This window comes from Doryrhamphus excisus, linkage group LG16 (assembly GCF_037039965.1).
Source record: "Doryrhamphus excisus strain RoL-2023G ecotype Guam linkage group LG16, RoL_Dexc_Guam_v1.1, whole genome shotgun sequence".
NCBI classification, from domain to species: Eukaryota; Metazoa; Chordata; class Actinopteri; order Syngnathiformes; family Syngnathidae; genus Doryrhamphus; species Doryrhamphus excisus.
The window spans coordinates 17,898,983-17,923,671 of NC_136372.1; the positions used below are offsets into that span (position 1 = coordinate 17,898,983).

General features: G+C 42.0%; 3 protein-coding genes across 6 annotated transcripts; 2 read left to right on the forward strand and 1 right to left on the reverse strand.

The window, feature by feature from the left end:
• The first annotated feature begins 1,311 nt into the window (after nt 1-1,311).
• On the forward strand, nt 1,312-3,439 carry LOC131103216 (uncharacterized). Its single transcript, XM_058049306.2, has 3 exons — nt 1,312-1,499; nt 1,571-1,747; nt 2,680-3,439. The coding sequence occupies exons 1-3, from the start codon at nt 1,343-1,345 to the stop codon at nt 2,955-2,957; spliced, it is 612 nt and encodes a 203-aa protein (XP_057905289.2). The 5' UTR covers nt 1,312-1,342; the 3' UTR covers nt 2,958-3,439.
• A 568-nt stretch (nt 3,440-4,007) lies between these two features.
• gucy2ca (guanylate cyclase 2Ca) lies at nt 4,008-20,066 on the reverse strand. 3 transcript variants are annotated; one of them, XM_058049316.2, is made up of 28 exons: nt 19,945-20,066; nt 13,277-13,392; nt 12,646-12,758; nt 11,762-11,829; nt 11,469-11,690; nt 11,266-11,384; nt 10,203-10,302; nt 10,002-10,113; nt 9,775-9,928; nt 9,301-9,386; nt 9,030-9,147; nt 8,799-8,880; nt 8,625-8,718; nt 8,467-8,529; nt 8,330-8,401; nt 8,058-8,162; nt 7,572-7,658; nt 7,079-7,211; nt 6,864-7,001; nt 6,663-6,751; nt 6,498-6,589; nt 6,247-6,405; nt 5,989-6,181; nt 5,752-5,926; nt 5,531-5,629; nt 5,359-5,453; nt 5,191-5,267; nt 4,008-4,923 (listed from the first exon to the last, which is right to left on the reverse strand). In XM_058049316.2, exons 1-28 carry the CDS (start codon nt 20,049-20,051, stop codon nt 4,716-4,718), a joined length of 3,276 nt encoding a protein of 1,091 aa, XP_057905299.2. In that variant the 5' UTR covers nt 20,052-20,066; the 3' UTR covers nt 4,008-4,715. The 3 variants fall into 3 exon arrangements, with proteins under 3 accessions (XP_057905299.2, XP_057905300.2, XP_057905302.2); XM_058049317.2 differs by lacking the exon at nt 19,945-20,066 and having other exon boundaries at nt 13,277-13,746; XM_058049319.2 differs by lacking the exons at nt 12,646-12,758; nt 13,277-13,392; nt 19,945-20,066 and adding an exon at nt 12,350-12,429.
• Nucleotides 17,783-24,478, forward strand: pmm1 (phosphomannomutase 1). 2 transcript variants are annotated; one of them, XM_078797117.1, is made up of 8 exons: nt 17,783-18,163; nt 19,141-19,258; nt 19,455-19,531; nt 20,268-20,359; nt 20,595-20,694; nt 20,982-21,057; nt 22,482-22,567; nt 23,076-24,478. In XM_078797117.1, the coding sequence occupies exons 1-8, from the start codon at nt 18,086-18,088 to the stop codon at nt 23,196-23,198; spliced, it is 750 nt and encodes a 249-aa protein (XP_078653243.1). In that variant the 5' UTR covers nt 17,783-18,085; the 3' UTR covers nt 23,199-24,478. The 2 variants fall into 2 exon arrangements, with proteins under 2 accessions (XP_078653243.1, XP_057905303.2); XM_058049320.2 differs by having other exon boundaries at nt 17,786-18,163; nt 22,452-22,567.
• The last annotated feature ends 211 nt before the right edge of the window (nt 24,479-24,689 follow it).

The following is a 24,689-nucleotide window of genomic DNA, read 5'->3' on the forward strand; positions in this document are numbered from 1 at the left end:
AGTATGTGTAGTACAACGTGTACCCATACCAAGTATTCAACTCAGATGACCGTTATTATGACAACATCATCTTCATCAGTTTATTAACATTATTAATAACGGGTTTGAGAACAAACAACCAGGGGGTGTGGCTTACATTTCAGTTAGCGCCAGACTGTTTGGGAGGCATCGAACGTTCATTCGGGAAAATTAATATACAGTCATACCTTGTTTGTAGCGTTTTGATGCTTCCAAAAAGGCCAATGCTAATAAATCATCAATATGTTTATTCCATTCTAAATATGTTTTTAAACCATAATTAGAGCCCTGGATACAAGAAATAACACCCCTATAGTCACCTTTACACTCCTATTATCCCATGCTTACACCACATGGTAGCTCTCCAGAACGGCCACTAGCTTGTGAGCCAACATGTTAGCAAGCTAACCGTTCATTCGTTTATTTTCTACCGCTTATCCTCACGAGGGTCACCACGGGAGGTGCTGGAGTCTATCCCAGCTGTCCCGAGAGGCGGGGTGCACCCTGGACTGGTAACCAGCCAACCACAGGCTGTTTTCTTCTAAACTCTTACTTACCGCTTACCACTTCCACACAGGCTGGGAGGGGAACAGTTTTTTTCCAATGTCATGTGAGGTAATGTGTCATCAACGTCCTTACTGCCGCCTACTGACCAAAATACTACAAGTATTAGTATTTGTAGATCAAGTATGTGCTGTAGAAAAACGAGTTTGTACTTGAGACTTGCAGCCTGAATGACGCTAACCAATGCCGCTGTACGTATGCTAGCAAAAAAAAAACACGTATTTTAACGTATCTCAGATCTGTAGTCCACGTGACTTCAAGATAAGCAAATTGGTCGTGATTTCAGTTTTTGTGCCCCCCCCGTCCACTTGATTGTATTAATGACGGTGTCTCACACGCTAGCGGGTTCGAACATTTGCATTTGATGTGTCTCAGGGTCAAATGAGTCAACTGTTTTGTGTGTGTTTCTATTGCATGTAAGATGAAAGCAGCGGCCATGTTTGTCATGACCATCACTCTCAGGGCTCTCAAGATTTTATTTCCTTTCCGGCTTCCATTTTACGAATAAAGTTTTTACGGTGGTACTCGTGCTGTCCTGTCATGAATGAGAGAAGATCCTAAGAAGATCCTCTGTGCGCCGCAACCCAACCTGACTCAGACGCGGTACTTAGTCCACAACGTGAGGTCAGGAACTGCGATGCGTTGAAGCGGAAGCAGAGTGAGCCGTTTCTCCCAGAGGACGCTGCTATGTAATGCACTTCCTGTGAAACGGAGGAAGTGAAACGTCTGTCGGAGTGTGGCTGAGGAGTCGTATAAATGGATGCATCCATCCGGGAGGCGTCACATTTGGTCGCTGCTGCTGCTGCTTGCAGACATGAGCAAGAAGAAGTGTCCCATCGGAAGCAAATGGGACAACCTTGTCAACGCCTGCATCCTCAGCAGGGCGGAACCCAGACCTCAATCCAACCCTCCAACAGGTCAGTATTATACCTAACGATACATAGTTACTGTAGTATTCTCAGTAAACGGTTATGTACCTTCTCAATAGAGCTGACCCCGGTGTTCTACCAGAGAAGCACGCCGTCCGCCGTCCGCTCTGAGTCCGCATTGGCTCTGAGTCCGGTTCTGTGGACGGTGGTGGCGTTGACTACAGCGGGGTCAGTGGTGGCTTTGGCTGTCTGGGGTCTTCTGTGCAGACGGCAGACCAGGCGCCGTAGAAGCTCGGGTGAGTGTGGGTTTTTGGGTGGGTGGCATCGAACGCAGGCTGTTGGGGTGCAGGTGCAAAAGGTTGGTGACGCTAGAAACTGAACAGTTTCGGTTCTTCTCTCGGGAATCCCATGGGCCCGCCCCTCTTTGCTGCTGCTGCTGTGGCTGTCTTGGCAGAAGGTCAAATGAGGTCTCTGCATATTTTATTTATAGTTTTGTTGTTTTTAAAGAAACCGCCTTAAAATACGCTCCAAAAGAGGCCTCCAAAATAAAAATGACACTTGCCTATCAGTAGGAGAAAGCCGTCTCTACTCCAAGACGGAATGTACAAATTAGATTAGCAGTTAGCCTGAAACGCTTCATTGTTTTTCCACACAAGACACAGCATAATGGCGCTTTTGGCATTTCACTTTCAATTTCCCATTCTCAATAAATGCATATCCAATATATAACTGACTACAATGTTCCACATGGTGTTAGAAGCCACCAGAATAACAATAATGTGACTAAAATGTGACTTTGTGCTAATAGATGACCATTAAGGACCAGGTTTGATCCACGGGTATTTATTTTATATTGTTAATTTTGTCATTTTAAGCTAAAAATTAATTATTGAACAATTCAGGTTGGAGTTGGCAAACGTAAACATGCAAGAAAAGTCATGTATATTAAATAAAAGAACCCTGGTGAGCTCCTCGGCTCTTTCTAAGCGTAATGGTAGTGCATACAATCCAAACAGGAAACTGACAAAATAAAAGCACCAAACAGGAAATCACGGCAAAAAAGACTGACAGTCCAAACTGTAAAAATGACGAAAATGGCGATCAAGTGGTATAGAAAATGAAACGATGAAGGTATAGCTATAGGTTTTCTTTCAGAAGGTGCATGGAATTTGGAATTGAGGTGGAAGAATATCATCATTTTTAGGTGTGTTTTTTTTTTTTATTACAGAAGAAAACGTGCCTGATGCGGAGCCTCCCCGGAAAACAGAGCCCCTTACTGAAACGTTCCTGCCCGGAGCTGAATCAGCACCTTCTGGCTGTACCCACTATCACCACCAGGGGGCCCACACCATCTCAAAGTGGGAGGATGGATTAAGTCATTGCACGTGCCTCCTGACATGTCAAAGCGGAACGAGTGTAACGGGAACACAAGTAGAGGAGCACAGGTTTCCACTTCCGGCCACCGAGCTGGGGGACACCGCCTTGGTGACAACTAAAACTGTGTAAAATGGATTAAATGATCAACCTCTTGGACTGAATTAAAATGTCCCGAGGTGAAACACACACAAAGCGTATCTAACTGTATTCTGCCTAGCAACAAGTGGCTGGGCGATGTGTTTTCTGTTGATTGTTGATTAGACATGGCTATACTATAATGAATCATAATTGCAATTGATGACATCTTGGACTTTTGGGTGTGTATCGCTTTTTTTATGTCTATTTCCTGCCTTGGACTCTTATTTACTATTTTCCATTTCCTGTTTTGGCAGCGATAGTGGCCATTTTACTGCTCAGCTGGGGCTGATTATTAATCAACGTTGCTATTAAGGTCAGCTGGACTCAGTTAGTCCCGGATAGTGTTGGGCAAGTTACTGTTTAATAAATAAATACATAAATAAATGAGATGTTTCACGAAATTAGAAAGGACTCGTGACTTGTAATTCTCGACCACAACGCTAGTGGGCAGGGTTTCCCAATAGTTTTACTGTTTATAACAAATACAAATAATTAGTTACTTGTTACTTTTCAACAAAAATTGGAAAAAAACTTGTGACTTAGCTGTGTGGCGTCTGTGCGGTTGAGAGATCCATCCATTCATCCAGCTTCTATGCGGCTTATCCTCACTGGGGTCGAGGGGCGGTTGAGATGTTTCATGCAATTATTCGCCAAACCGCTCGGGGCAGTGTTTTTTCCAAAGAGCTTTCCATTGAGCGATTTTTTTATACGATTTCAAGTGAGGGCTCGTGACTTGCAATTCTGTACCAAAACGCTAGGTGGCAGTGCGGAAGCACAAATCTCACTAACTAGCTATTAGCTTCCGGTGTGTAGCAGTCGTGAATAATAATTTGTTGGTTTTGCGAAGGCAGAACAATTAAATGTTCTTCCACTAGATGGCAGAAGGTACCTCATTATCCATTAACCTGAATTAACAGGTGCATTATCCATCTGTGGTGTTTATGTATTTGTTAGGCGGAGTGTCCTGAGATTCCCTGCTGTAAAATATGTGCCTTGGAGCAATAAATGTTGGGAAACACAGCATTAGATAATAAGCGGCAAAATACTTTAATATAAAAAGCGGGTTAAGAGGTCTTATTGAGTGTCAATCCAGGAGTGGACCGACTGTGACAGTTGCACCATCGTTTACACCCTTTGTATTGTATACTTATAGTATATGTACAGCTGCTTTTAATATACTCTGATATTGATTTTACTCCTCACCTTATATACTTCAACATACACTCAGTGGCCAGAAAAGGAATACTTTCACTGAACCCAAAATGCAGAAGAAATGAATGAATTGAGGAATATACTATAGGTTAATACATCATAGCATATGATAGCAATCTCCAGATACCCATGAGCAGTATTTGGATGACATTACACCAACAGCAGGTAACAAATAACAGCACTGCTTGAAATGAAGTAGTTAATAATGTACCACAAAAAGTGAAAACCTGCTGCTGCATTTCAGACCTAATATAGTATATAATATAATACAATAATACAATAAAAAAGCCTACATTGTTAAAACAAGTGCTAGTGTTGTGTTGACATTTAATTTCCTCCTTTTCTTCGCACTCATTAAGAGTCCCGAGTGCAGCCAGCCTCTACAAAGCCTGTTTTGCACTCTTTCAACGATGCCGTTTCTACTGGGCGCTCGTCTTTCACTGCGTTAGCCGCATCAAAGTGTCAAGTGGCTGCCTGAGTCGCTGCCGCTGCGTCCAATGAATTCCAGCAGTGTTCCGGCTGCTGGCTAGCGTGCCCTCACAGATAAGTGCTGGGGTCATCGGCGACAGCCAGGTGGAAGTACTCTGGCGGGCCGTCCACTTGTAGGCTGCTGTTGGTTTCTCTCCGTCGCATTTTGGCGGACAAGGTTTTCCTCTTCTCGAAGGCCTCTCTCCCTTCTCCTCGCTTCTCCAAGCTGGACACGATCATCTCTGCCAGGTCTTGCTGCAACCTCTGGAAGTTCTCCCTGATGGAGGGGATGCGTGTGGAACGGCGAACCAAGAACAAAGGAAGTACTCGTTTCAAATACACGTTGGTCGCTATGTCTACTATATCAGATAGTATGAATGTAAAGGTGACTATAGGGGTGTTATTTCATGTCTAGAGGGCTCTAATAATGTTAAAATGTTGAATTATCATTGTAATGTCGCAGGCCTATGAAGGAAAGGAGCTTCCAGCACTGAAGCGAGAGGTGACTACTACTACTACTAGTACTACTACTAGTACTACTCACGCTGTTGGCGGTGTGGGAAGGTTGTATTTGCCTCCAGTCACCCCAGTTAGCCAGTATGTCATCTCTTTGCCTTTGCCCTGCGGGCCAGTCAAGAAGACACCGTGAAAGAAGAGGGAATACCGCGTGTTCCCGTCAGGAAGAAGAAGCAGATGGAAAATGAACGCTCACCTTCAGGTACGTCTCTCCTCTCTGCTCGTACTCAAACGGACAGTTTGTCCTCTGCAGGATTTTAATGGTGGACTGGCTGACGTGGATCCTCAAAGCTGAACAGGGACACAATGACCTATCAAAACATTTCAATCTGATCCGTGGCAAAGACGGCGTGTGTGCGGTTCCTCACGCAGGCCCGTGGACTCCATTCGTGATGCGGTGTTGACCGTATCTCCAAAAAGACAGTAGCGGGGCATCTTGTTCCCCACCACTCCCGCCGCACAGGGCCCTGAACACACCACAAGCCTGGTGCTTAGTGCCACGCGTGCGGAAAATGGCGCCATCTACATCTCCAATGGGCGGGCCTACATCTCACAAGTTCATCCCATAAACATCCCTGGTCACGCTCACCTGAGTGGACACCAATCCGTATCCAGAGAGGAATGCCGGGCAAATGCTGCAACTCAAATGTCCCGACAAAGGACAAGATATCCAGGGCCATGTGGGCGATGTCCACCGCGTGCCTGTCCCCGTTGCGCTTGGGCAAACCCGATGCCACCATGTAGGCGTCCCCGATGGTCTCCACCTGAAAAGAAGGTGGTCAGTGGTCAGTCCTGATTCCCAAAGAAAGAAAAATCCTGGCTGCACCTTGTAGACATCATGGTGGTCCAGGATGCTGTCAAAGTTCTTGTAGATCTCATTGAGCATGTCCACCACCTCCATGGGGGTGCTATAATGGCACAGGGTGGTGAACCCCACAATGTCACTGAAATACACCGTCACCTCTTCGAAGAGCTCCGGCTCCACTCTGCCCGTCTCCTTCAGTGAACGCACCACTGGGCTGGGGAAGCACACGAAGGCTCACAAATACTCTTGGTTCCCACCCGGGGAATAAATGAAACGCACCCAGGAAGAAGCATGAAGTTGAGGCGGTCCGCTCTGTCCCTCTCAGCCTTGTACAGGGCGGTTCTAGCCTTCACCAGGTGCTCCAAAGTCTTGGAGTACATCTGGAGACGACGGATCAGGTTGTCCATGTATGTCTCCGGGCCTTGATTATGCAAGTTACTGCGTCCATGAACACACCGGCGTGTCATATTACAGTACATGTGAAGATATACAGTATTTGACTTCTTATGAACATTCAAACGGTGACGTACCTGAAAAGCTTACCCAGAGTCATCTCGATCTTCTTAAAGTCTGGCCTTCGTTCCGGATCTTCATCCCAACAGTTCTTTATCAGCATGTAGAGCTGGATTAACACGCACGTGGACAGCGTAAGGGACTCCTTTCTGGCCAGCCTTCATCTTTTCCCTTTCCCTTACCTCCATGTCTTTCTCGGACACGCCATCAAAGTTCAGTTCCGGTCTAAAGACGGCCATCCCGTTGGGATACTGCACCCTGTAGATCTTATCTGGCGGATTAGACAACGTGACGGTCAGACTAAATCTAACAAATAAAGACATCATTTCCTGGGGGGCCCCTCCCAGCACAGACAAAGCCTGACGAGTGGTGCGTCTGAGTACCTGCGCGGGTGGAGCAACATGGCGTGTAGAACGGGACCCGCCTCAGCACTATTTCATGCGCGATGATGCCGTAGCTGTAGACGTCTCCTTTTTGAGATATGCCATCTCGACGCAGGTGCTCGGGAGCCGTCCATACGTCTGACGGTAAAAAAAAACAAAAAAACGGGGGCTGTCAGCCCGCATCCGATGATGGTCCTCTGATATTGGGGGCTCACCTCTGCCTGGCTTCAGGATGGTGTGGCAGCCAAAGTCCGTGATCTTGACCACCATGCGGTTGTCAACCACACAGTTGGTGGACTTGAGGCGACCGTGGACTTCAATGTTGCTGGAGTGAAGATATGACATGCCCTGTGGGGGGGGTAAGAGATGCATGCATCTAAGTATGCAAAAGGGGCGGACTTCCTTATATGGTGCGAAGCACTGTGGGTGTGTAGCCAATCACAGCGTAGTGGGTGGAATAAATGCAAACACAACGTTTTGGCAGGAAGCACAAATCCAAGGAAATACAGATGGGATACGTCCAGATTCAGCAAAATCAGGTTATTGTGTGTAGCTGCTCTATAGGAGACCACAATCAATGCAAAGGGTCAAAAATAGGTCTCCTTTAAACGCTTTAAATGCAAAATAAATCAATACGATACAGATATAAAATACTGTATCTGGTGACTTAGATTAATAAAAAAAATGCTGAGATGAATAATACAATACCTTTGCTATGTCATACATGACCGAAATCTTAAACTCCATGTCCATGAAGGTCTCATCTGGGTAGGAGATTCTGTCATTCAGGATGTACTGCAATAAATCATAACACAGCCAGGTCATTATCAGCGTGAAACTGAAGTGAGGATATAATATTCTCCAAAAGGCGTGACTGGGTCAACTGGGTTAGCATGATTCTAGCAGACGTCATTAGCCTCCAGGAAATGATTAGAATTATTTTCCCCCAGTTAGAGCTCGACAACGCTCCTTCTGTGTTATTGTGTGTGGGGCATAACTTATCAAAGGAACAGTAAAGTGATCATGTGGTATGAAAAAGGAGGCCGCCCGACGGTCATAAATAATGAAATCATGCAACAAGTCGCCACCACATTGAAAAGAAACCCAATCGTGATCAGTTTGGGTCTGGAGGTGAAAAAGCCAGATGATGGAGATGGACGGTTTGATACAGGAAGTATCGAACGATGCGCTCACCCTGAGCGAGCCTCGCTGGCACAGCTCGAACACGCCAAACACGCCGTACTCAAACTTTACTGTGCCGTAGAACTTGGTCAGGTTGTAGTAATCGATACGGAGCAGCTGAAACAAACAGTAGAAAGTAGAAAAGTGGCTTTTAACTCCTCGGTAATATCATATATTACTGTAAGTATATACACAATAACCTGTACAATTTAATGTATAATGTATTGTCAATAATAACTGCACAAATAAATATGTTTGATCGCAGAGATTATCCACAGTCTTACAGTGTTCAGCTCGATCTTCTGGTCTTCTGTGAAGTCGCCATCAGTGAGTCTCAGCTCCTTTAAGATGACAGGCTAAAGACACAAATAAATATTATTATATTGTTATGCTGCATATGTTATGTTTGCTTAGTCAGCACCTTCTTGTCATAGCGGCCTCGATGACTGAAGTAGGTGCTGTCCTTCCTCTTGTCCTCATCAATCTATTCCATGCAACGAAGAAACAACGTCAACATCGCTCGGTGACACGATGGTTATGAGCGTTGCTCTTCTGATCTCAGATGAAGTGGACTTTTACCTTAAGGGAAACCTCCTTCTCGTCCAGCGGACAAATCAGGTGAGGATTGATGTGAGACCATTTTTTCTGCATTTGACGTTCTTTTCTGTTCTGCCTAGCATGAGTCGGATCGACAAAACGAGCTCAGAAGTCGTTAGGGGGCGACAGCTCCCGCATACACGCGCCGCTTCCTACCTGTAGAAGATGAGAGCGATGGCGGTCACCACCACCACGCTGAGGCTCAGAACGATCACGATCACGTCCTGCATGTTCAAGCCTGCAAGCACAAACGCTCGATGAGAGTCATCTTGCTAAATTCTATGATTTGTTATGCAAGTTAAAGGATAAAAAATGAGCTGTCACAATTGTCACAAACTGATTCCTTCATTGTTGGGTTAAAATTTGAATAAAATGTAGTCAAATTACCGTCTAACTCTTCCGGGACATCTTTGGGAAGGCGGTTTCCTTGCCAAGGCAGAGCAGGATTGTGGGCCATCGCTACGGTTTTATTCTTTGACGTGTCAAACACTAACAGAGTTTCATACTGCAGGACATCAAATACACATAAGTTGACCATAGATACTTTCTTCATCTCCAAGATCACTTCAATCGCTTAAACAAGGCAAGATAGACATACAAAAGAATAAATGAATAAATAAGGAACAGACGCATAATGCCTATTTTTATTTGATCTTACCTTGCCGGTTATCGTGGAGGTATAAATGATGGAGAAGTTAACGTCTCGGTCGCCATACTCGTCCAGCACGTAGTGTCCTGCCATACCTGCAGGCCGCAAACACGCTTAGTCGATGACATCACAGCGGATGAGTACATCGTGGTGTTCCACCCAACATTTTGGGAAAAAATAGCTTAAAAGTCAAACAGCAAAACTTGACTGGTGACGTGTGATGATAACCATAGAAATTTAACTCAATGGAAAGGCTCTTGCTGAGGCAATGAATAATACATTACATACAAATGAATTGCAACATGTGTAAGAAAAAAAGTTGTTAAATGAAGACATGCTGAAGTAAGCAGCAGTTATTTTGACCAAAGCAGAGCATATTTGGCTTATGTACAAACGTACAGTAACTATATCTGATCTCAGATCTGTAACTTTGCTCCCTGTTTATGGTCTTGCACGAGGGGGCTGTGTACGTCGGTGACTTACCGTGGAAAGAGACATTTCCAAACGGGTTGTCGCTGAGCGGGACGTCGTTAGAGCCTCTGTGATGATGCTTATTTTGCTGACTGAGCATCCTTTCCCTGAGCACCTTACCAAACAGCAGAGCGCCGTCATGATAGCCAGCCACATAATCGTTGATCTGTTCATGACATCGGAGGAGAGAAGGCATAAATGACAGCACTTTGCCGACATCCACTGAAGTGGAAGCTCACCGTGTTGTTATACTGGGGTCCGGATCCGTAGCTGTAGTTCCTCTGTGGGAGCGTGACCACCAGGACGTTCTGCATGCCCTGACTGGACGTGGCATTCACGTAATACTCGGGGCTGGAGGAGAGAAAGGGCTTTTCTTCTTCATTCTATTTGCGGATGAGCTCCACGGTGGAAAAAAATATATCCAATTTTGTCCATCTTACTTGTAAATGTCAATAAGTATGAACATGATGTCCCTGTGTATCAGACCCACTTTGGCCTTCACTGAAACAATGTCGTCAGGACGGCCACAAATGATGAAAACTGGAATGAAAACAACAGTTTCACCGTCATAGCAAGGAACATTTTTCACAGGAAACTACAGTTTTTGAAGGAACTACAAACAATACACAGCAAGAAACAATGGCATTTCAGTGAAAAACATGAACAAAGCTTATTTTTCTTTTCTCTCGTCAAGTGTAACGTACCTGTTATCAGTTACCCGATGTTTGTGGCACCTTTTGCTGTAATTAGTGTTTGCTTATTTTATAACCCCTCTTGACACGCTTACGCCACTTCCCAGCTTGTGAGTATATTATATTATATTAGTATATATTGTCCCGTGATAACAATTCATTCCTCATGGGAAAAACTGTTGTATACAAAATAGAAACACTCATTATTTTAATAGATGCCTTTCATACATCCCCACATATTCAGTTCATTTCTGCTCCAAAAATAGGCCATTTTTGTCACCTTATGTCAGTAACAATTTATACATTTATGATAATTAGGGATGTTCAAAAATCCATATGCGATATTGTCCAACTCTCAATTTACGATATCAATATCAGCCGATACCGAATGGAATGACCACATATGTGTTGTATACAGCATTTTTAAATATCGTTTTCATGATCTGGAAAAAATCTTATACCAATATCAACCAATATGACATTCTTTTGCTAATATCAGGGCGGTATATCCATTGATAATGTTTTTTTTGTTGAGCACTGAGATTTCACACTTGTTCAGGGGTCCCTGAACGCATCATAGCTGTGTGCTTGCAAGTGGTGATCTGAAATTGGAGGAGATCTTTAACTTTTAAGGGCATTCTCTGCTAGTCCTGGTAAGTTATCCCCGTGAATACATTATCTTTCTCTTTTATACATTGAACATTATGTATCAATCTGTTCTATGCCAGGAATCCTTTCGTGTTGATAAAATGATTTTGTTTTTTTCTAATCCCAGCAGAAGAATGAATAGATTGAGATAAAGGACACCCACTGTTACTGTGTCTTTTCTCAGATACGAGGGCTTTCCTCAGTTCCTCCTCCGTACGTAGCATCTCTCTCCTTATCTTTGAGGCAAAGTTGGCTGAAGGTGCTTCCAGCGCATTGGTGTACCTGTGAGAGGAAAGGCAAGAGCAACAAAACTGTGATGTCACTCATGGCATCGAGCCGGTGAATCTGCAGGCCGGGGTCACTGACCAAAAGCAGTCCTCCGTTGCATTATAGACAGACTTCTTGTAGACATACACATGCTTCCACTCATCCTTGAATGGCAACACTTCCATCGAAAAGTTGGCAAACATGTCGGAGATCTTGCGTGCCGGCGGCAAGATGCGAGTGAGTTTGGGCTTATAGTCGCAAGAGAGACCGAAGCTCCCGGCGGAGATGATGGGAATGCTCAGGCTCAGGCCGATTTCATCACTGAAACACACAGCCGAGGATGGTGGAGTCAGAAAAGAGTCACTAGTAAAGTGGCACGGCGTTATACTCACTCAACTAACTGGAAGGTGGCGTATGTGCAGGACGGCCCCAGCATGACACATCCTACTTCATCTTTAGTCTGCAGGAAGATCAGAGTTGGATTAAGGTGCACACCAGATTATCAAATAAACCCCCTTAAAGTTCTTCTGGGTTATTGACTTTGACATTTTTCTAACCAATACACATTAAAAAAAACTTCAATAACGCCAATTTGTGCTCTTTTGGCACAGAACATTCATTCATATTATTGTATTTGACAAGAAAGCACATTAATTCAATGGGCAATATGCACTATACTTTAACAATATAATCAACAACTACAAAAATAATGCATTCATACAATATAATTCAACTGAAAATATATTTTAATCTCTTGACTGGCCAGTTAAACACCACATAATCCACATTAATACTACAAATCACACAATGCTAATACAATAGCTAGCGTAATGTCGAGTCCCAGCCTGTCCCACACTTCTCGAAGTTGAGTCATTACTTAGCTAGCACTCATGTAGCTCGTCTCAACACACTTTAAGTTGTAATTATATGTCCACATAATCATAATAATAATAATAATTTATATTCGAAACATAACTTACCGTGTATATTTGTTCTCTACACCGCCTGTCAAATATGTAAGCTAGGTTAGCTTGGTACGGTGGTTAGCTTGGTACGGTGGTTAGCTTGGTACGGTGGTTAGCTTGGTACGGTGGTTAGCTATGTACGGTGGCCTTGAAGGGACATTTGACTGAAACAATTATACACACACAAAATGTCTTGGTCTGACTTGAGATGTCTGTCGTATATTTCAGTATTACCTAAAAATGGAACTAGAAAGTGCACCTAGAATAACTAGAAAACAAGCTTTCATAGACATTTCTTCGTCCAAACTCACATGCAGCATCTTAAGTATGGCCACGCCCTCACAGGTGCTGCTCCCGCAGCCCTGCCGGTTGTAGACGGTGGTGTTGAAGCCGTGGAAATTGGCAGTCAAAGTGAATGTTAGATCTAGAATCAAGGAAGATAAAAATTATTGTTATGTGAAGCGATGACATGCATTTATGTCTTTTGGTAGCCTATTCCCGTCTCAAAGAATTTCAAACACCTCAAATAAACCAATACCTGAAAACAACGTGATGGCAGTAAAGGTCATATTGAATTATTAATATTATTTGACTCATTAGTTTGGTCATATGGGGTGGGTATAATGCATTTGCAAACCAAATACCATTCATCAAAAAAAAATAATCAAAACAACACACTTCTGATTAATCGACTAAGAAAATAATTTGAATTGCAGCCCCCTAGTATTTCAATATATTTTTTACAAACTATAATTACTTTTAGAGACTTTTCCAGAACCTACTACTGACTCCGACTGAGTTACGCTTTCTATAACTCACACAATCTGTCATTTCAAAGACAAAATAAGATATCAATTGCCAAAGGAAATGACTACAAGTTCCTAAAACTACCTGTTGTCATATTTTTGTGTAATGAAAAGCATATAAAGATCGATTCCATACTATGCTTAATGTTCTCCTTCCTGTCCTCTTCTATGGCCTGCTCCACCGCAGTCTGCACGAAGGGCCGACTCCACGCGTACGTGTTGTCTTCCAGCACCACCACATTCATGGTGTATCTGCGTTTGGAGGACAGACAGTCATCCAGCATCTTGTTGCCCAACACTGCCAGCACCAACACCCCGAGGTAAGGTAAACTGTTCCAGCCGCACATCCTCGATCCTTGTCACCGTCTTGTCCAGCGTTCCTACATGTCCCAAGAAATGGATGCCAGCTATCTCCACCGATTTATTCCGTCCAAATCCACCTTTAGTCTTTTCGTTCACCATCCAAATGTGAAAAAGGCTGGACCTTCCCCAAGATTTGTAGCCTTGACAGTTACAGTAAAGACAATGCGGAAGGCTGTTTCTCCAGTGAAAGCCTGAGAGCAATAATCCTCCAGCTTGGTGTGAAGCTGCTCTATCAGTGCTCCTTGCGTGTTAATGAACAACTGGAAGTGACAGTCACAACAGCAGGCAGTCAGGCAGGCAGGCAGGCAGGCCCAGGCAGGCAGGAAGACTCCCACTCTAACATGGGACCAGCGTTTCACCTCACTGGGATCAGGATTGATTTATTCTGGACTAAAAAAAGCCTGAATAACATGAAAATATTCACATCATTAATAAAAAAAAAGGCAATCAATCCCAGCTTTGTCCTTGTTATATTATTTTTGGACAACACAAAATAATATTTGACTAACATGTGAACATATAATTGATTTTTTTCAGTTTTGACTTTTTCCTCCAAGCTCGGGTGGTGAGAGGGGCAAAGGTGACAGAAGGCTATAAAAGAGAGGGCTTGTGTGGAGCTGATAAACAGCGTATGCTATAAAAGTAGGGTGGATTAAGCCTGTAAAAGTCTTGCTTGTGGACCATCGTCACCACTTTAAAAAGACTTACAGTACCACATAAACACGTAACGCATAAACATTCATTTTCTATATCGTTTGTCTTTTGTATGTGAGGCAGATGCCCGAACCGCAAAGCCATCACACATCCGCAACCTACCAATAAAAACATTTATTTCGGTGTAGATTTTTGTTGTCATTTTTTGGGGATTATTGTATTCAGTTTTTTATCATTGAATTAATCCTGGATTGTATCACAATTACACTAGTAGAATGATGAGAGAACTGTCACGGCCAACAATCCTTACATCAGGCCTGGCCAAAGTGCGGCTTGTGGCAGGTTTTTATTGGCCCGATGCACTTTGTAGAAATACAATTTAACAGACATTACAAAAAATGAGTAAAATATAGCAAAACAACGTAATAATAACAATAATAATACCACAAAGCACCTTGAATGATGCTATCTGAGGTTCCACTGTATGTGAAAAATACCCAAGTATCAACTCCAGCTCTCCTCTTCTCTCCGGCAGACATGATACACCTTGATAGTGTCTTCCTAGGCCGAGCACACAGACACACACCTATACCGTGATAACTTAAACAAACAATCCAAATGGTACGTTTCCTCTTTTGGCCATGATTCCATAAATAATATCAATCGTGGCTTTGGGAGACATTAGCATGATTTGGCACACATGTATATTACGGTAGAAATGGGTGTACTTTAGAGTAGTCAGTGTACAGCCACCATTGTTGTCTAAATATTCAGATAAAGTATGAGGGACATGTTGAGAAAATAACAATCTCAAATTTCAAGGAAAAAAAGGCAGGAATTTACAAGATAAAAAGTAAAAGTCGGAATATCACCTTTGCCCAAGGTCGAGGGTCAGGTAAGTCCCCCCTTTTCATCGCAGTGATTGAGTATTAAAATAATCTGAGATTTTGAGTGGTAAATTTAAGTCGTAAAGTCGTGACTTAATATTACGGGCATTGTCTGGGACAGCTATGAAAACGGGGGGACTTGTGTGACTGTTTTCACGCTGATATCGGACATCCCTAATTTCTATATTATTGTTTTGTGTCAAATGTCTAGCCCTCATTTATCACCCCATGATAGAAGCGTCTACATGAAGTGATATTCAAATCCAGGCCACATTTTGACGTTCCCTTAAATGACTTTCCAACTTCCTTTATCAGACTGCACCATTAACACAAAAACAACATTATCACATCGTCCACATACCACGGTTCAGTCAATCATCGACATATCCAGTGAAAGCTTTGCTGCTTTTCGACATCAACCCCTCAGCTTCCTGTCTATCGGCCACCTTACGTGTCGTAAAGCTCTTGAGCAAACACCCATGACGTGGGAATATTTGGGTTGGCAAGGACCCCAACGGCCATTTAGACCCATTGCTACTTTTTTTTGTGAAGAGGTCTTCCATCCCAACACTTCCTGGCACATTGTCAAGAAGAAGAGGAAACACTGACGCACTAAAAGGAACGGGACGGGTTTACTGTGTCGTGGTAACCAGATGCGATCAGGGCATGGTGACACACACGACTTTAAATACACAATATCATTTATTTAGTAAATCAGGCTTGTTCAATCTTTTACCACTTTGATATTTAGGAGGTCTCTGACTACAAAAATATTCCTTTTATAAATGAAGAATCCTGCTTCAAGTACATTGTTTCATGTTAAAGTCTCCAAATGTGTTCAGCAAGACTAGAAAAAGTTGCTTGATTTGTCACTAGATTGGGAAGACTGATCCCTCCTGCTACGTCTTCTTATTCTTTGGCAGAACAGGTGTGTGTATGAGGTATGTTAAGCAGCAGAGTCACGATGCCATCTGCTGTACGGAGTTGGAGACTCTGCTGTCAATCATCGTCAGAGCGCAATAACACAACGAGACATTTTCCATCCATGAAATAGTTCCGTGCAGACAGGATTGATTCGTTGAATTTATTAGGAATAGCCAACGATAAAATCCTGTTATCTTTTTAAGGTAAGGTTGTAGTTGTGCAGCTGAAAGAGGCGATATTGGGGTCAGACAAAGATAAGCCAACACGATCATCATTTCAGAGGCTAATGATTAGACCCTTTATGGCTCCTCATACCATTTGATATATCAATTGGCAGCCTATTAGTAAATCAGGCAAATAAGTAACTGACTGAACTTTGTGACACCCAAATGTTTGTCTGAGGTGAAATCGGCCTTGCATGTGAGAGTATTTATCAAACACATAGACTTTATACTATATACAATACTATATTACTGTACATACAGGCAGGGATGTTACATGTAAAGGATGCTACATTATGAGACTGCACCAAGAAGGTCACGCATCGCACACACACATCGCTTACTTCCAATCACACGTTTACTCAGTGGTGATTTATGATGGCCGATAAAGCACACAAGTGATTTATACACAGCAGACGCTGGCATAGTTCCACTTGCACAATCTAATGAGTTCCGACGCAAGAGCGGTTTCACAAACAGCAATGTTTACAAAGATAGCAAGGCTCTGCTTTGATTGGGGCGAGGTGTTTATTTTGCAGGAGCGTTGGACAATGTTTCTAATATTTTGATCTACATATTTTGCAAGATAAGTATTAAAAACACGTCGATGCAGGATGCACTAAATGTAATGTCATGCATTGTTTTGGTACAGCTCTTTTTTATGTGCTGGTGTACCTAATATTGTGGCCAGTGGCGTGGATGACAAGATGATGTTGCATCATCATTTGCAATGAAAAAAATAGACAAGATGTGGAAAAGCGTATGCGCGTGCGTGTGTTCGTTCAGCTTCCGCACAATTTGCTCCAGTTTCCGATTTGCTAGAAAGTTGCCCGCCCTTTTGAATGACGTTCGCTCTGTAATGCTGCCCTCTTGTGGACAAAACGGTGCAGTGAAGACAAAACCGCTTTGTTCCTTTGATCGTTTTGGACTTAAACGCTTACCTATTTAAATATATCACGTGATGAACAATCATTCCAAATTCTGGTTGCAATATTGTTTAAATTTCAATAACCTAAGTTTGTCAAACGTGAGGATATTTATATAAACTATATTTGTATATTAGACTATTATAATGCACTATATAAATCATGTTATATATTCTTAAAATTTTAGATTCAAATCACTTTCTATTTATTCTTTACACGTTATAATCACATGTACCATCATAACTTGATTTCATTTTTTTGATTATTATACCATCCTATATACACTATATATTTTAATTACATTATTACTATAAATGTAATTTAATACAACCTTCACCCATATAGATATTTCTGACTTGCACTGATATATACAGTATATCCTGTACATTAGCTGTTGTATATGCAGTATATCCATGTTATAGTATAATATATGCACAGTATAAGCAATTTTTACTCATTTTCCTCATTAATTCTTTATTATATTATAGTACATATAGTATATATATCATAGTTTGTAATCCTATTTTGCATTTCATTGCCTCCACGCCTGATTTAAACACGGAGGTCAAAGGTGAGGTTGGTTGACAAGTATTCTATCCTAAACCCCGCCTACTCCGTGACGTCACCAGCTCGCCTGTGATTGGCTGTCGCCTGAGCTGGAGGGTTGCAAAAGCAACCCAACACGTTCTTCACGTAGTGTTTTTAAAGGTGAGAGCGCTTTTTTCACCACCTCGACATTTCAACACCAGACGCGAAGATGGGAAAAAGTTGGATTATCTTCTCATGAAGAACGGCGTCAAAACGGAGCATTTCGCGCCTTCGCTGATTGGCGGCTTTATTTTAACAAGCTGCAGACACGGGGACGAATCCCTACGTGGATGTGTGTGGTTTTTTTCGACGTGAGATTGAATGAAGGTGGACGTGCAGCAGTTGGAAGAAGAAGAAGACATCTGAAGAGGAAAAGAAGAAGATGGAGCAGGTCGTCTCTGTGGACCGAAACACCCTGTGCCTGTTTGACGTGGACGGTACTCTGACTGCACCCCGAGAGGTGAGCTGCTTGTGGACGTTTTATTGTCATGGAACGGTGGTATAATAATTACAGTAATAACATATTGGAATGCTAATAACAGTAATAATGCTATGTATGTGCTAATAACACGGTTCGCGGTTTCACTCGTTTTCAAAAATGTATGACTTAATAAATCATGTTGTTGTGTGGTCGAATATGCCCTATTTTAGTCAAAAATATGCATATTAAGCACATGCTATGAATTTGTTTTCTTAAACACAAACAAACTTCTCTGCAAAGCTGAAACTCAACTCTGAACCCCCAGCATCACTTCCTGTCCACCTCTCTTTCAGGACCACATTTCTGGTAACACACAGTAGCATTTTACAGGGGTGTTATTTAATATCTAGAGGGTGCTAATAATGTTGAAAACCATATGCAGAAGATTTTCTATGAAAATATGCCATTTATATCCTACTTTGCTAAAATTCACTTATCACTATCGGGTAAGGAACCAATCAACCGTGATAAACGAGGGATTACAATTGCAAATATTTGTGTTTTTTGTTGTGTTGAATGCAGGGGTACTATGAGGGGGCGGAGTTAGGACAATTCCAAGGGCCCCAAAAATAGAGATTTTTTGACAGCAATCTGGTGGCCGTTGTTTTTTTCTTTTTCACAAGGGCCCGTTTGCGGCCCGCAGTCGGCTTTCTTGTGGAACACAGGCATGTTTTGGGTCAATATTGGCCTTTTATTTACCGTTTGGTACTAGAGTGCGCCAGTCCTGCCTCCTTTATGCTTATTATATCAGCTGGTCTTAGTTATCTGTTTCATTATTAAATGTGGAGGTGGTCGAAATCACCGTGTAAAGTCACTAATGCTAAGTCACTAATTGTTAGCATTAGCATTGAGCTACCGTATGCATTGTTTGTTGAAGGTCACAGAGAAATTGTGCACGCATGCATTGCTCCACAACCGATTTAGACGTTGCAATGCATTTTCTGTACAATGCATAGAAAATAGACCCACGGCTGGATGACTTCTTCCAAAGTCTACGACGCAAAGTCAAGATTGGTATCGTTGGAGGGTCCGACTATTCCAAGATAGCGGAGCAGCTCGGGGAAGGAGACGATGGTGAGTGTGACAGACATTAAATGTTTAAAGTCAAAGTTGACAACCTCCAAACATACTGAACAAACAGAAACATTCACTCATGATGACTTGCAATGGATGATTAAATGCAGTCCACTGCACAAGCTGCATCCTTCACATGTTATTTCTGTCAGTGGAGAAACGTGTTGGACCACATTTCAGCTCTCTTTTCTTGCAGTCGTACGCAAGTTTGACTACGTGTTTGCAGAGAACGGCACGGTGCAGTACAAAGATGGAAAACTCCTTTCAAAACATGTAAGTGAATGTTTGACATGTTATGCCTGAAGGGCAGCTGGCACGCGCTGTAGCGTACAGTATGTCCCAATGTCCCACACAGTCTCTAACCTCACCCTGTGGTGGCCAAAATTATGAAAATTAAATTAATCATTAATTATGAATGAAAATTTAAATGATTTTGGGGCCAACCGCACCTATAAAAATGCCTGTTTTTGACACAATATGCCCCATACACTTACCAAATTTACTCATTCAAGAGGTCACAAAAGACCCCACAACGACAACCAAATAACTGACTTGCTATAAGAAAACCACCGCTGAACAAAAACAACATTAAGGCTCGTATCAAATTTCCCAGAAAACATCTCGATGGTCATTTGGGAAAAAACAGTGTATGTCCCATTACACTTTTTAGAAAAAGATTACCATACCGTAAAATATGGTGGTGGTAGTGTGATGGTCTGGGCCGCTTCAGACTTTGATAACTGCAACCGGGAATTCTGCTGTCCTGAAGGAGACCGACAATGATCAAAAACATGCCAGCAAGTCCACCTGAAAAAAAAAAAAACAAAATGAAGACTTAGTCAAAGTCCTACTGAGATGCTGTGGCAGGAGCTTAAATCGGCGTTCCATGTTCGAAACCACTTATTAGCTTTATGGGGACTTTGTTGTTGTCAGTGACTAATATTTCCGTATGTTTGATTATCCGAATCATTAAAGTGTGACAACCAGGAAGCACTTTGTGTCATGGCAGGCTATCCAGAACCACATTGGGGAGGAGCTGCTGCAGGACCTGATCAACTTCTGCCTGAGGTACATGGGGCTCATCAAACTGCCAAGGAAAAGGTCAGACACTGACACACACACACACACACACACACACACACACACACACACACACTTACCTGCATTCCTCGTGTGCAAACAACACCACAAATGTCTTAAAGCACCAACTGAAGAACATGCTTCCATTCTTATAAAGCCTCAGAAATAATGGTTGGGATAAGATGGCGAGTGTGTCATACCGTATCCGTGTGCACTTTTCACCTGTGCAACATTCTTTCCCAATGAATCCTTGCAGGGGGACCTTTATTGAGTTCAGGAATGGAATGCTCAACATTTCCCCCGTGGGTCGGAGCTGCACCTTGGAGGAGCGAATCGAATTCTCCGAGATTGATAAGGTAGAGTACTCTGTTTCAAATCTAATTAGAAAGGTCACGGAAAACAGTTGAGTTCTACTTGCCATTGATGAGATTAGATGTTCTGCGGGTTGTGAGCGATCCTTTTGTAGGATTATAGCACAGGCGATAATATTGTATTTGTGCAAAGGTACAATGTAGCAATCATTGCATTGCGGTGGCTGTTGTGCAAAAGTCAAGGTTTCTTCTAAAGATCATTTCACACTGAAATGCGTCATGCTTTTAAATCTGTTCATATCTCACTGTTTTTTTGTTTTTTTTTTGGACAGAAAGAAAAAATCCGGGAGAAATTTGTTGCAGCTTTGAAAGAGGAATTTGCTGGGAAGGGACTGAGGTTCACTAAAGGTGAGACTAAATGTTAATTTTGTTGCCACTGTGTATGACATAATAACATCTAGCAGCCATCCAAACAACGCAATATGTCACCACACCCATATATTCCTGCCGCAAGGCATGCTGGGTTGATTGCAGAATATATTGATTAGGTTGGAGGAGTTAACATACTCTTGATGTCCAGTCTTTTATTGCTCATAGTTCATGTTGTTGTTGCAGCTGGACTACCCAGCATGCCTTGCGGGCATTTGGACGTCTTATGTTTAGAGCTTAGTTGTTGATTTATGTGAGGCGTTAACTTGCTGTGGATGTGTTGTTTACGTTTCATTCAAAGACGCCAAAGTCCCAAGTCCGGTTGCAAGTCTTTGGTGTCTGGCTCGAGTCCACCAGTGTAGCATATACTGTAGTAACCTGAGGTCGATAGTATAGATCATACTTGCTCAAGGAAACACGGTCGCAGCTGCTAAACACAGCTTGAAGATGTTTTTGATGGGGGGGGGGGGGTGTGTGAGGAAAGCAGCCGTCTGATTGGCCGGTGCCTTTGTCACTGGACCTTTAAACCGTCCAGCTGGGAAACAAGGCAAGGAGAAAGTATGTAGGTTAGAGAGGTCATACTTATAATAATATATATCTAACTAATATCTAACTAGCAAAAAAATTAAATATCAGTGGATGACAACTGAAGTGATGTATGTGTAGTACTAATGAAGTTTTTAGTAATTAAGGGAGAAGAAAATCCCAAGTTACGTAATTGGGCCAGTTTTAGAAATGACTTTATAACCTTTTCCACCTGGTAGATCTCAGTTAATCTCAGTTAATCTATGTTTAACAGGGGCCAGGACTTTTTTTACACCATTACATGTACTACGTGTGTGTATTTTTTACTCCCTTAATACTAAAGTTTAATTTAAAAACTGCATTTTGTATCATTAACTAATATTTCAATTCGTTTTATGCTCTAAAACATTTAAGTGTGACAAACCTAAGAAATCAGGAAGTGGGCCGAACCCTTTTCCCACCAACCACTGTGTGCGGTTCCAAAAGAGGACCGTGGTTGTGTTTGGCCCCCGCGGTCGTTAGGGTGCAGGATTTGATGGTCTGCCAACAGACTCGCTGAAGTGTGAAAACAAAACAGGTCTGTTTACTGAATGAAAAGTTAAGAGCCCCCATCAGTCCCAGCTGCCGCTTTGGGGGTAAATAACATTTGTTCTGCCAAGGTGAACACAGCGGGGGGGAATGGGGTATTGGGGGCTGTTTGCAGAAAGAAGAGTGCATTTAGCAGCATATGGCAAGGTGCTAATAGTCATGCGTTGTCACGTTGAAACAGGAGCTTTTGTCGTCTTAACATGGCCGTGTTTGCGAGCGTGCGATGCCGACATAACGTCGTCGCCTTCTGTTCTCTTCAGGTGGACTCATCAGCTTTGATGTGTTTCCAGAAGGCTGGGACAAGAGGCTATGTCTAGATCTGCTCCAAAGTGAAGGCCTGGACGCCATTTACTTCTTTGGCAATGAGACGTCTGATGTAAGTTTATTTGTTCCGGAACTACCAATAAGCCAATAAGTCCAGTTGCAATAGTTAGATAGCTTATATTTACACAACAAAAAAAGACAGGAAGTGACGTCAGGGCTTCAAAGTTGAGTTTTACTTGATCAGCATGCGTTACTACCGCAACAGGTATCCGTTTTAGGGATTATTATGCCGGTTGTGAGATCATTCAAACCTGCAATAAAAGCCTGTTGTTCCGGCCATCAAGTCTGGTGCTTGTGTGTCGAATACTACACCACATCACAGCCTCTTCTGAATGCTTTGTATTTGTATTTTAGCTCATTTATCCAATTTCATGCTTTAAAATGCTTCATTTAGGCACAAATATGGAACATTTTGCTTAAATATGCATGTTTTTTTTTAAATCAATGGATTGAATGCATGGACGGGAATGGCTGTTCATGCAGTCTTTAGGTCATTAGTCACATCAGATGTCTTCCTAAAGTAAAAAAAAAACAAGCTAACCTTTGTTTGTACTCTGCAGGGTGGAAACGATTATGAAATCTTCAACGACCCGCGGACCATCGGCTTCACCGTTTACTCTCCAGAAGATACCGCCAGGCTTTGTCGAGAACTTTTCCTCAGCGATGCGTCACATGAGTCCTGATGGTGCGTTTGTTTTCCCGAGAACTGTGTCATGATGCCTGCTGAAAGATAACAAGGGGTTGGTTGTTTGCAAACTCCTCAAATGCACCACTACTGATTCCGCTTTATATTATTAATAGAATTATTGAAAATATGGGACTCATATTTGAATGAAAGGTACATGAAAGTATGAGGTACAAGTACTACTGTACACCAGAGTAGCGCATTTTTTTGCACTGATGTTTTTATTCACTGTAATTGAAACAATAATGAAGTTATTATATTTAGTTATGTGAGTCCACAGTCAAATATTGTAAAGACATTCCAGTGTCTCAGAACTGGATGTTATTTATTGGTGTTACTTTACGTTTATATTATAAAGATGCTGGAATTTGCTTACTTGTACGGCAAAATTGGAGCAACGACTAAAGCAGCATTTGTCCGGTTTATTTATATCTCAATTTGCAGCACATTCAGCTATGGAACTATGCAAACTTACTCACAACTTTGTATATTAAGCCATTTCATGTCCTGCATGCTATAATGTGCTATAATAATGACGTAGAGTAAATGTTATTGTGTGTCTGTGTAATACTGTGAACATTTCACTTGTCAGCGACAAGACGTGTGTAGCCTACACTGCTAACTGTAAGATTAATGACTTACAATTAATGATTAATGTTTTTCACCCATCATGGATTGAAACGAATTTTTGACAATGCATGAGCTCATAAATCAATGTATATATTTCACATATTGCTCAGATGTATTGTTTGTACAAACTGAGCATCATGTGATTAATTAATTAAAACACCATAACAGATATATTTGCTTCTGCATATGTCAAATGATTCGTATCCTAGATTTTATTGCTAAGTTTCATTGCAATACACGTCATTCTTAAGTAAACTTTCCTCTGTTTAAGGGGAATTAAGCATTTTAGAAAGGAAAAAAAATATGAAAATAGTATTTGAAATGAATATCTTAAAACATTTCCAGTCGTGATGGCTATTTAAGTGTTTTTTGTAAATGTTTATGTAAGTTTGATCATATTTCAGTAGGCGATAATCGCCGTTTCCACCATATTTCAGCATAAGGGGTGTATTAATGAGCAGTCGTCACTAGGGGGCAGTGTGGCGTCTCGGCTTGCCTGGTCTTGGGAATTTTACGTCAGTTTGGTTTGCTTGACGGTCTTCCTATTTCTGCTCCTACGAATGTCAAATTTGCTGTGTTTCATTTATGTATCCCTTTATATGCAACACAGTCACCAAATAAAAAAATCACTTTAACTCAAACGTTGAACAGAGAATGAATTGATTTAAATCTACGATTGATGTACATTAAAGTCTTTTAAAAGACAAAAAAAACATCTTTTCCTTCAATTTGTGACGGTGGGATTTCATTGCGTCATATTGCTACATACATGGGGCATAAAGATCTGTTTTGTGTGTCTGTGACTATATTTTCATGCATAAATATTATATAGCTGTCTCACAATTTAACCAAGAGACAC

Coding starts and splice junctions, on each gene's coding strand:
- LOC131103216 (XM_058049306.2), top strand. CDS start 1,343: ATGCATCCATCCGGGAGGCGTCACATTTGGTCGCTGCTGCTGCTGCTT. Junction 1,500..1,570: donor TCAATCCAACCCTCCAACAG/GTCAGTATTATA, acceptor CCTTCTCAATAG/AGCTGACCCCGGTGTTCTAC. Junction 1,748..2,679: donor CAGGCGCCGTAGAAGCTCGG/GTGAGTGTGGGT, acceptor TTTTTATTACAG/AAGAAAACGTGCCTGATGCG.
- pmm1 (XM_058049320.2), top strand. CDS start 18,086: ATGGAGCAGGTCGTCTCTGTGGACCGAAACACCCTGTGCCTGTTTGAC. Junction 20,695..20,981: donor AATTCTCCGAGATTGATAAG/GTAGAGTACTCT, acceptor TTTTTTGGACAG/AAAGAAAAAATCCGGGAGAA. Junction 22,568..23,075: donor TTGGCAATGAGACGTCTGAT/GTAAGTTTATTT, acceptor TGTACTCTGCAG/GGTGGAAACGATTATGAAAT.
- gucy2ca (XM_058049316.2), bottom strand. CDS start 20,051: ATGTTTTTGATCATTGTCGGTCTCCTTCAGGACAGCAGAATTCCCGGT. Junction 8,719..8,798: donor ATCGCTCTCATCTTCTACAG/GTAGGAAGCGGC, acceptor GACTCATGCTAG/GCAGAACAGAAAAGAACGTC. Junction 4,924..5,190: donor CTTCCCACACCGCCAACAGC/GTGAGTAGTACT, acceptor CCCCTCCATCAG/GGAGAACTTCCAGAGGTTGC.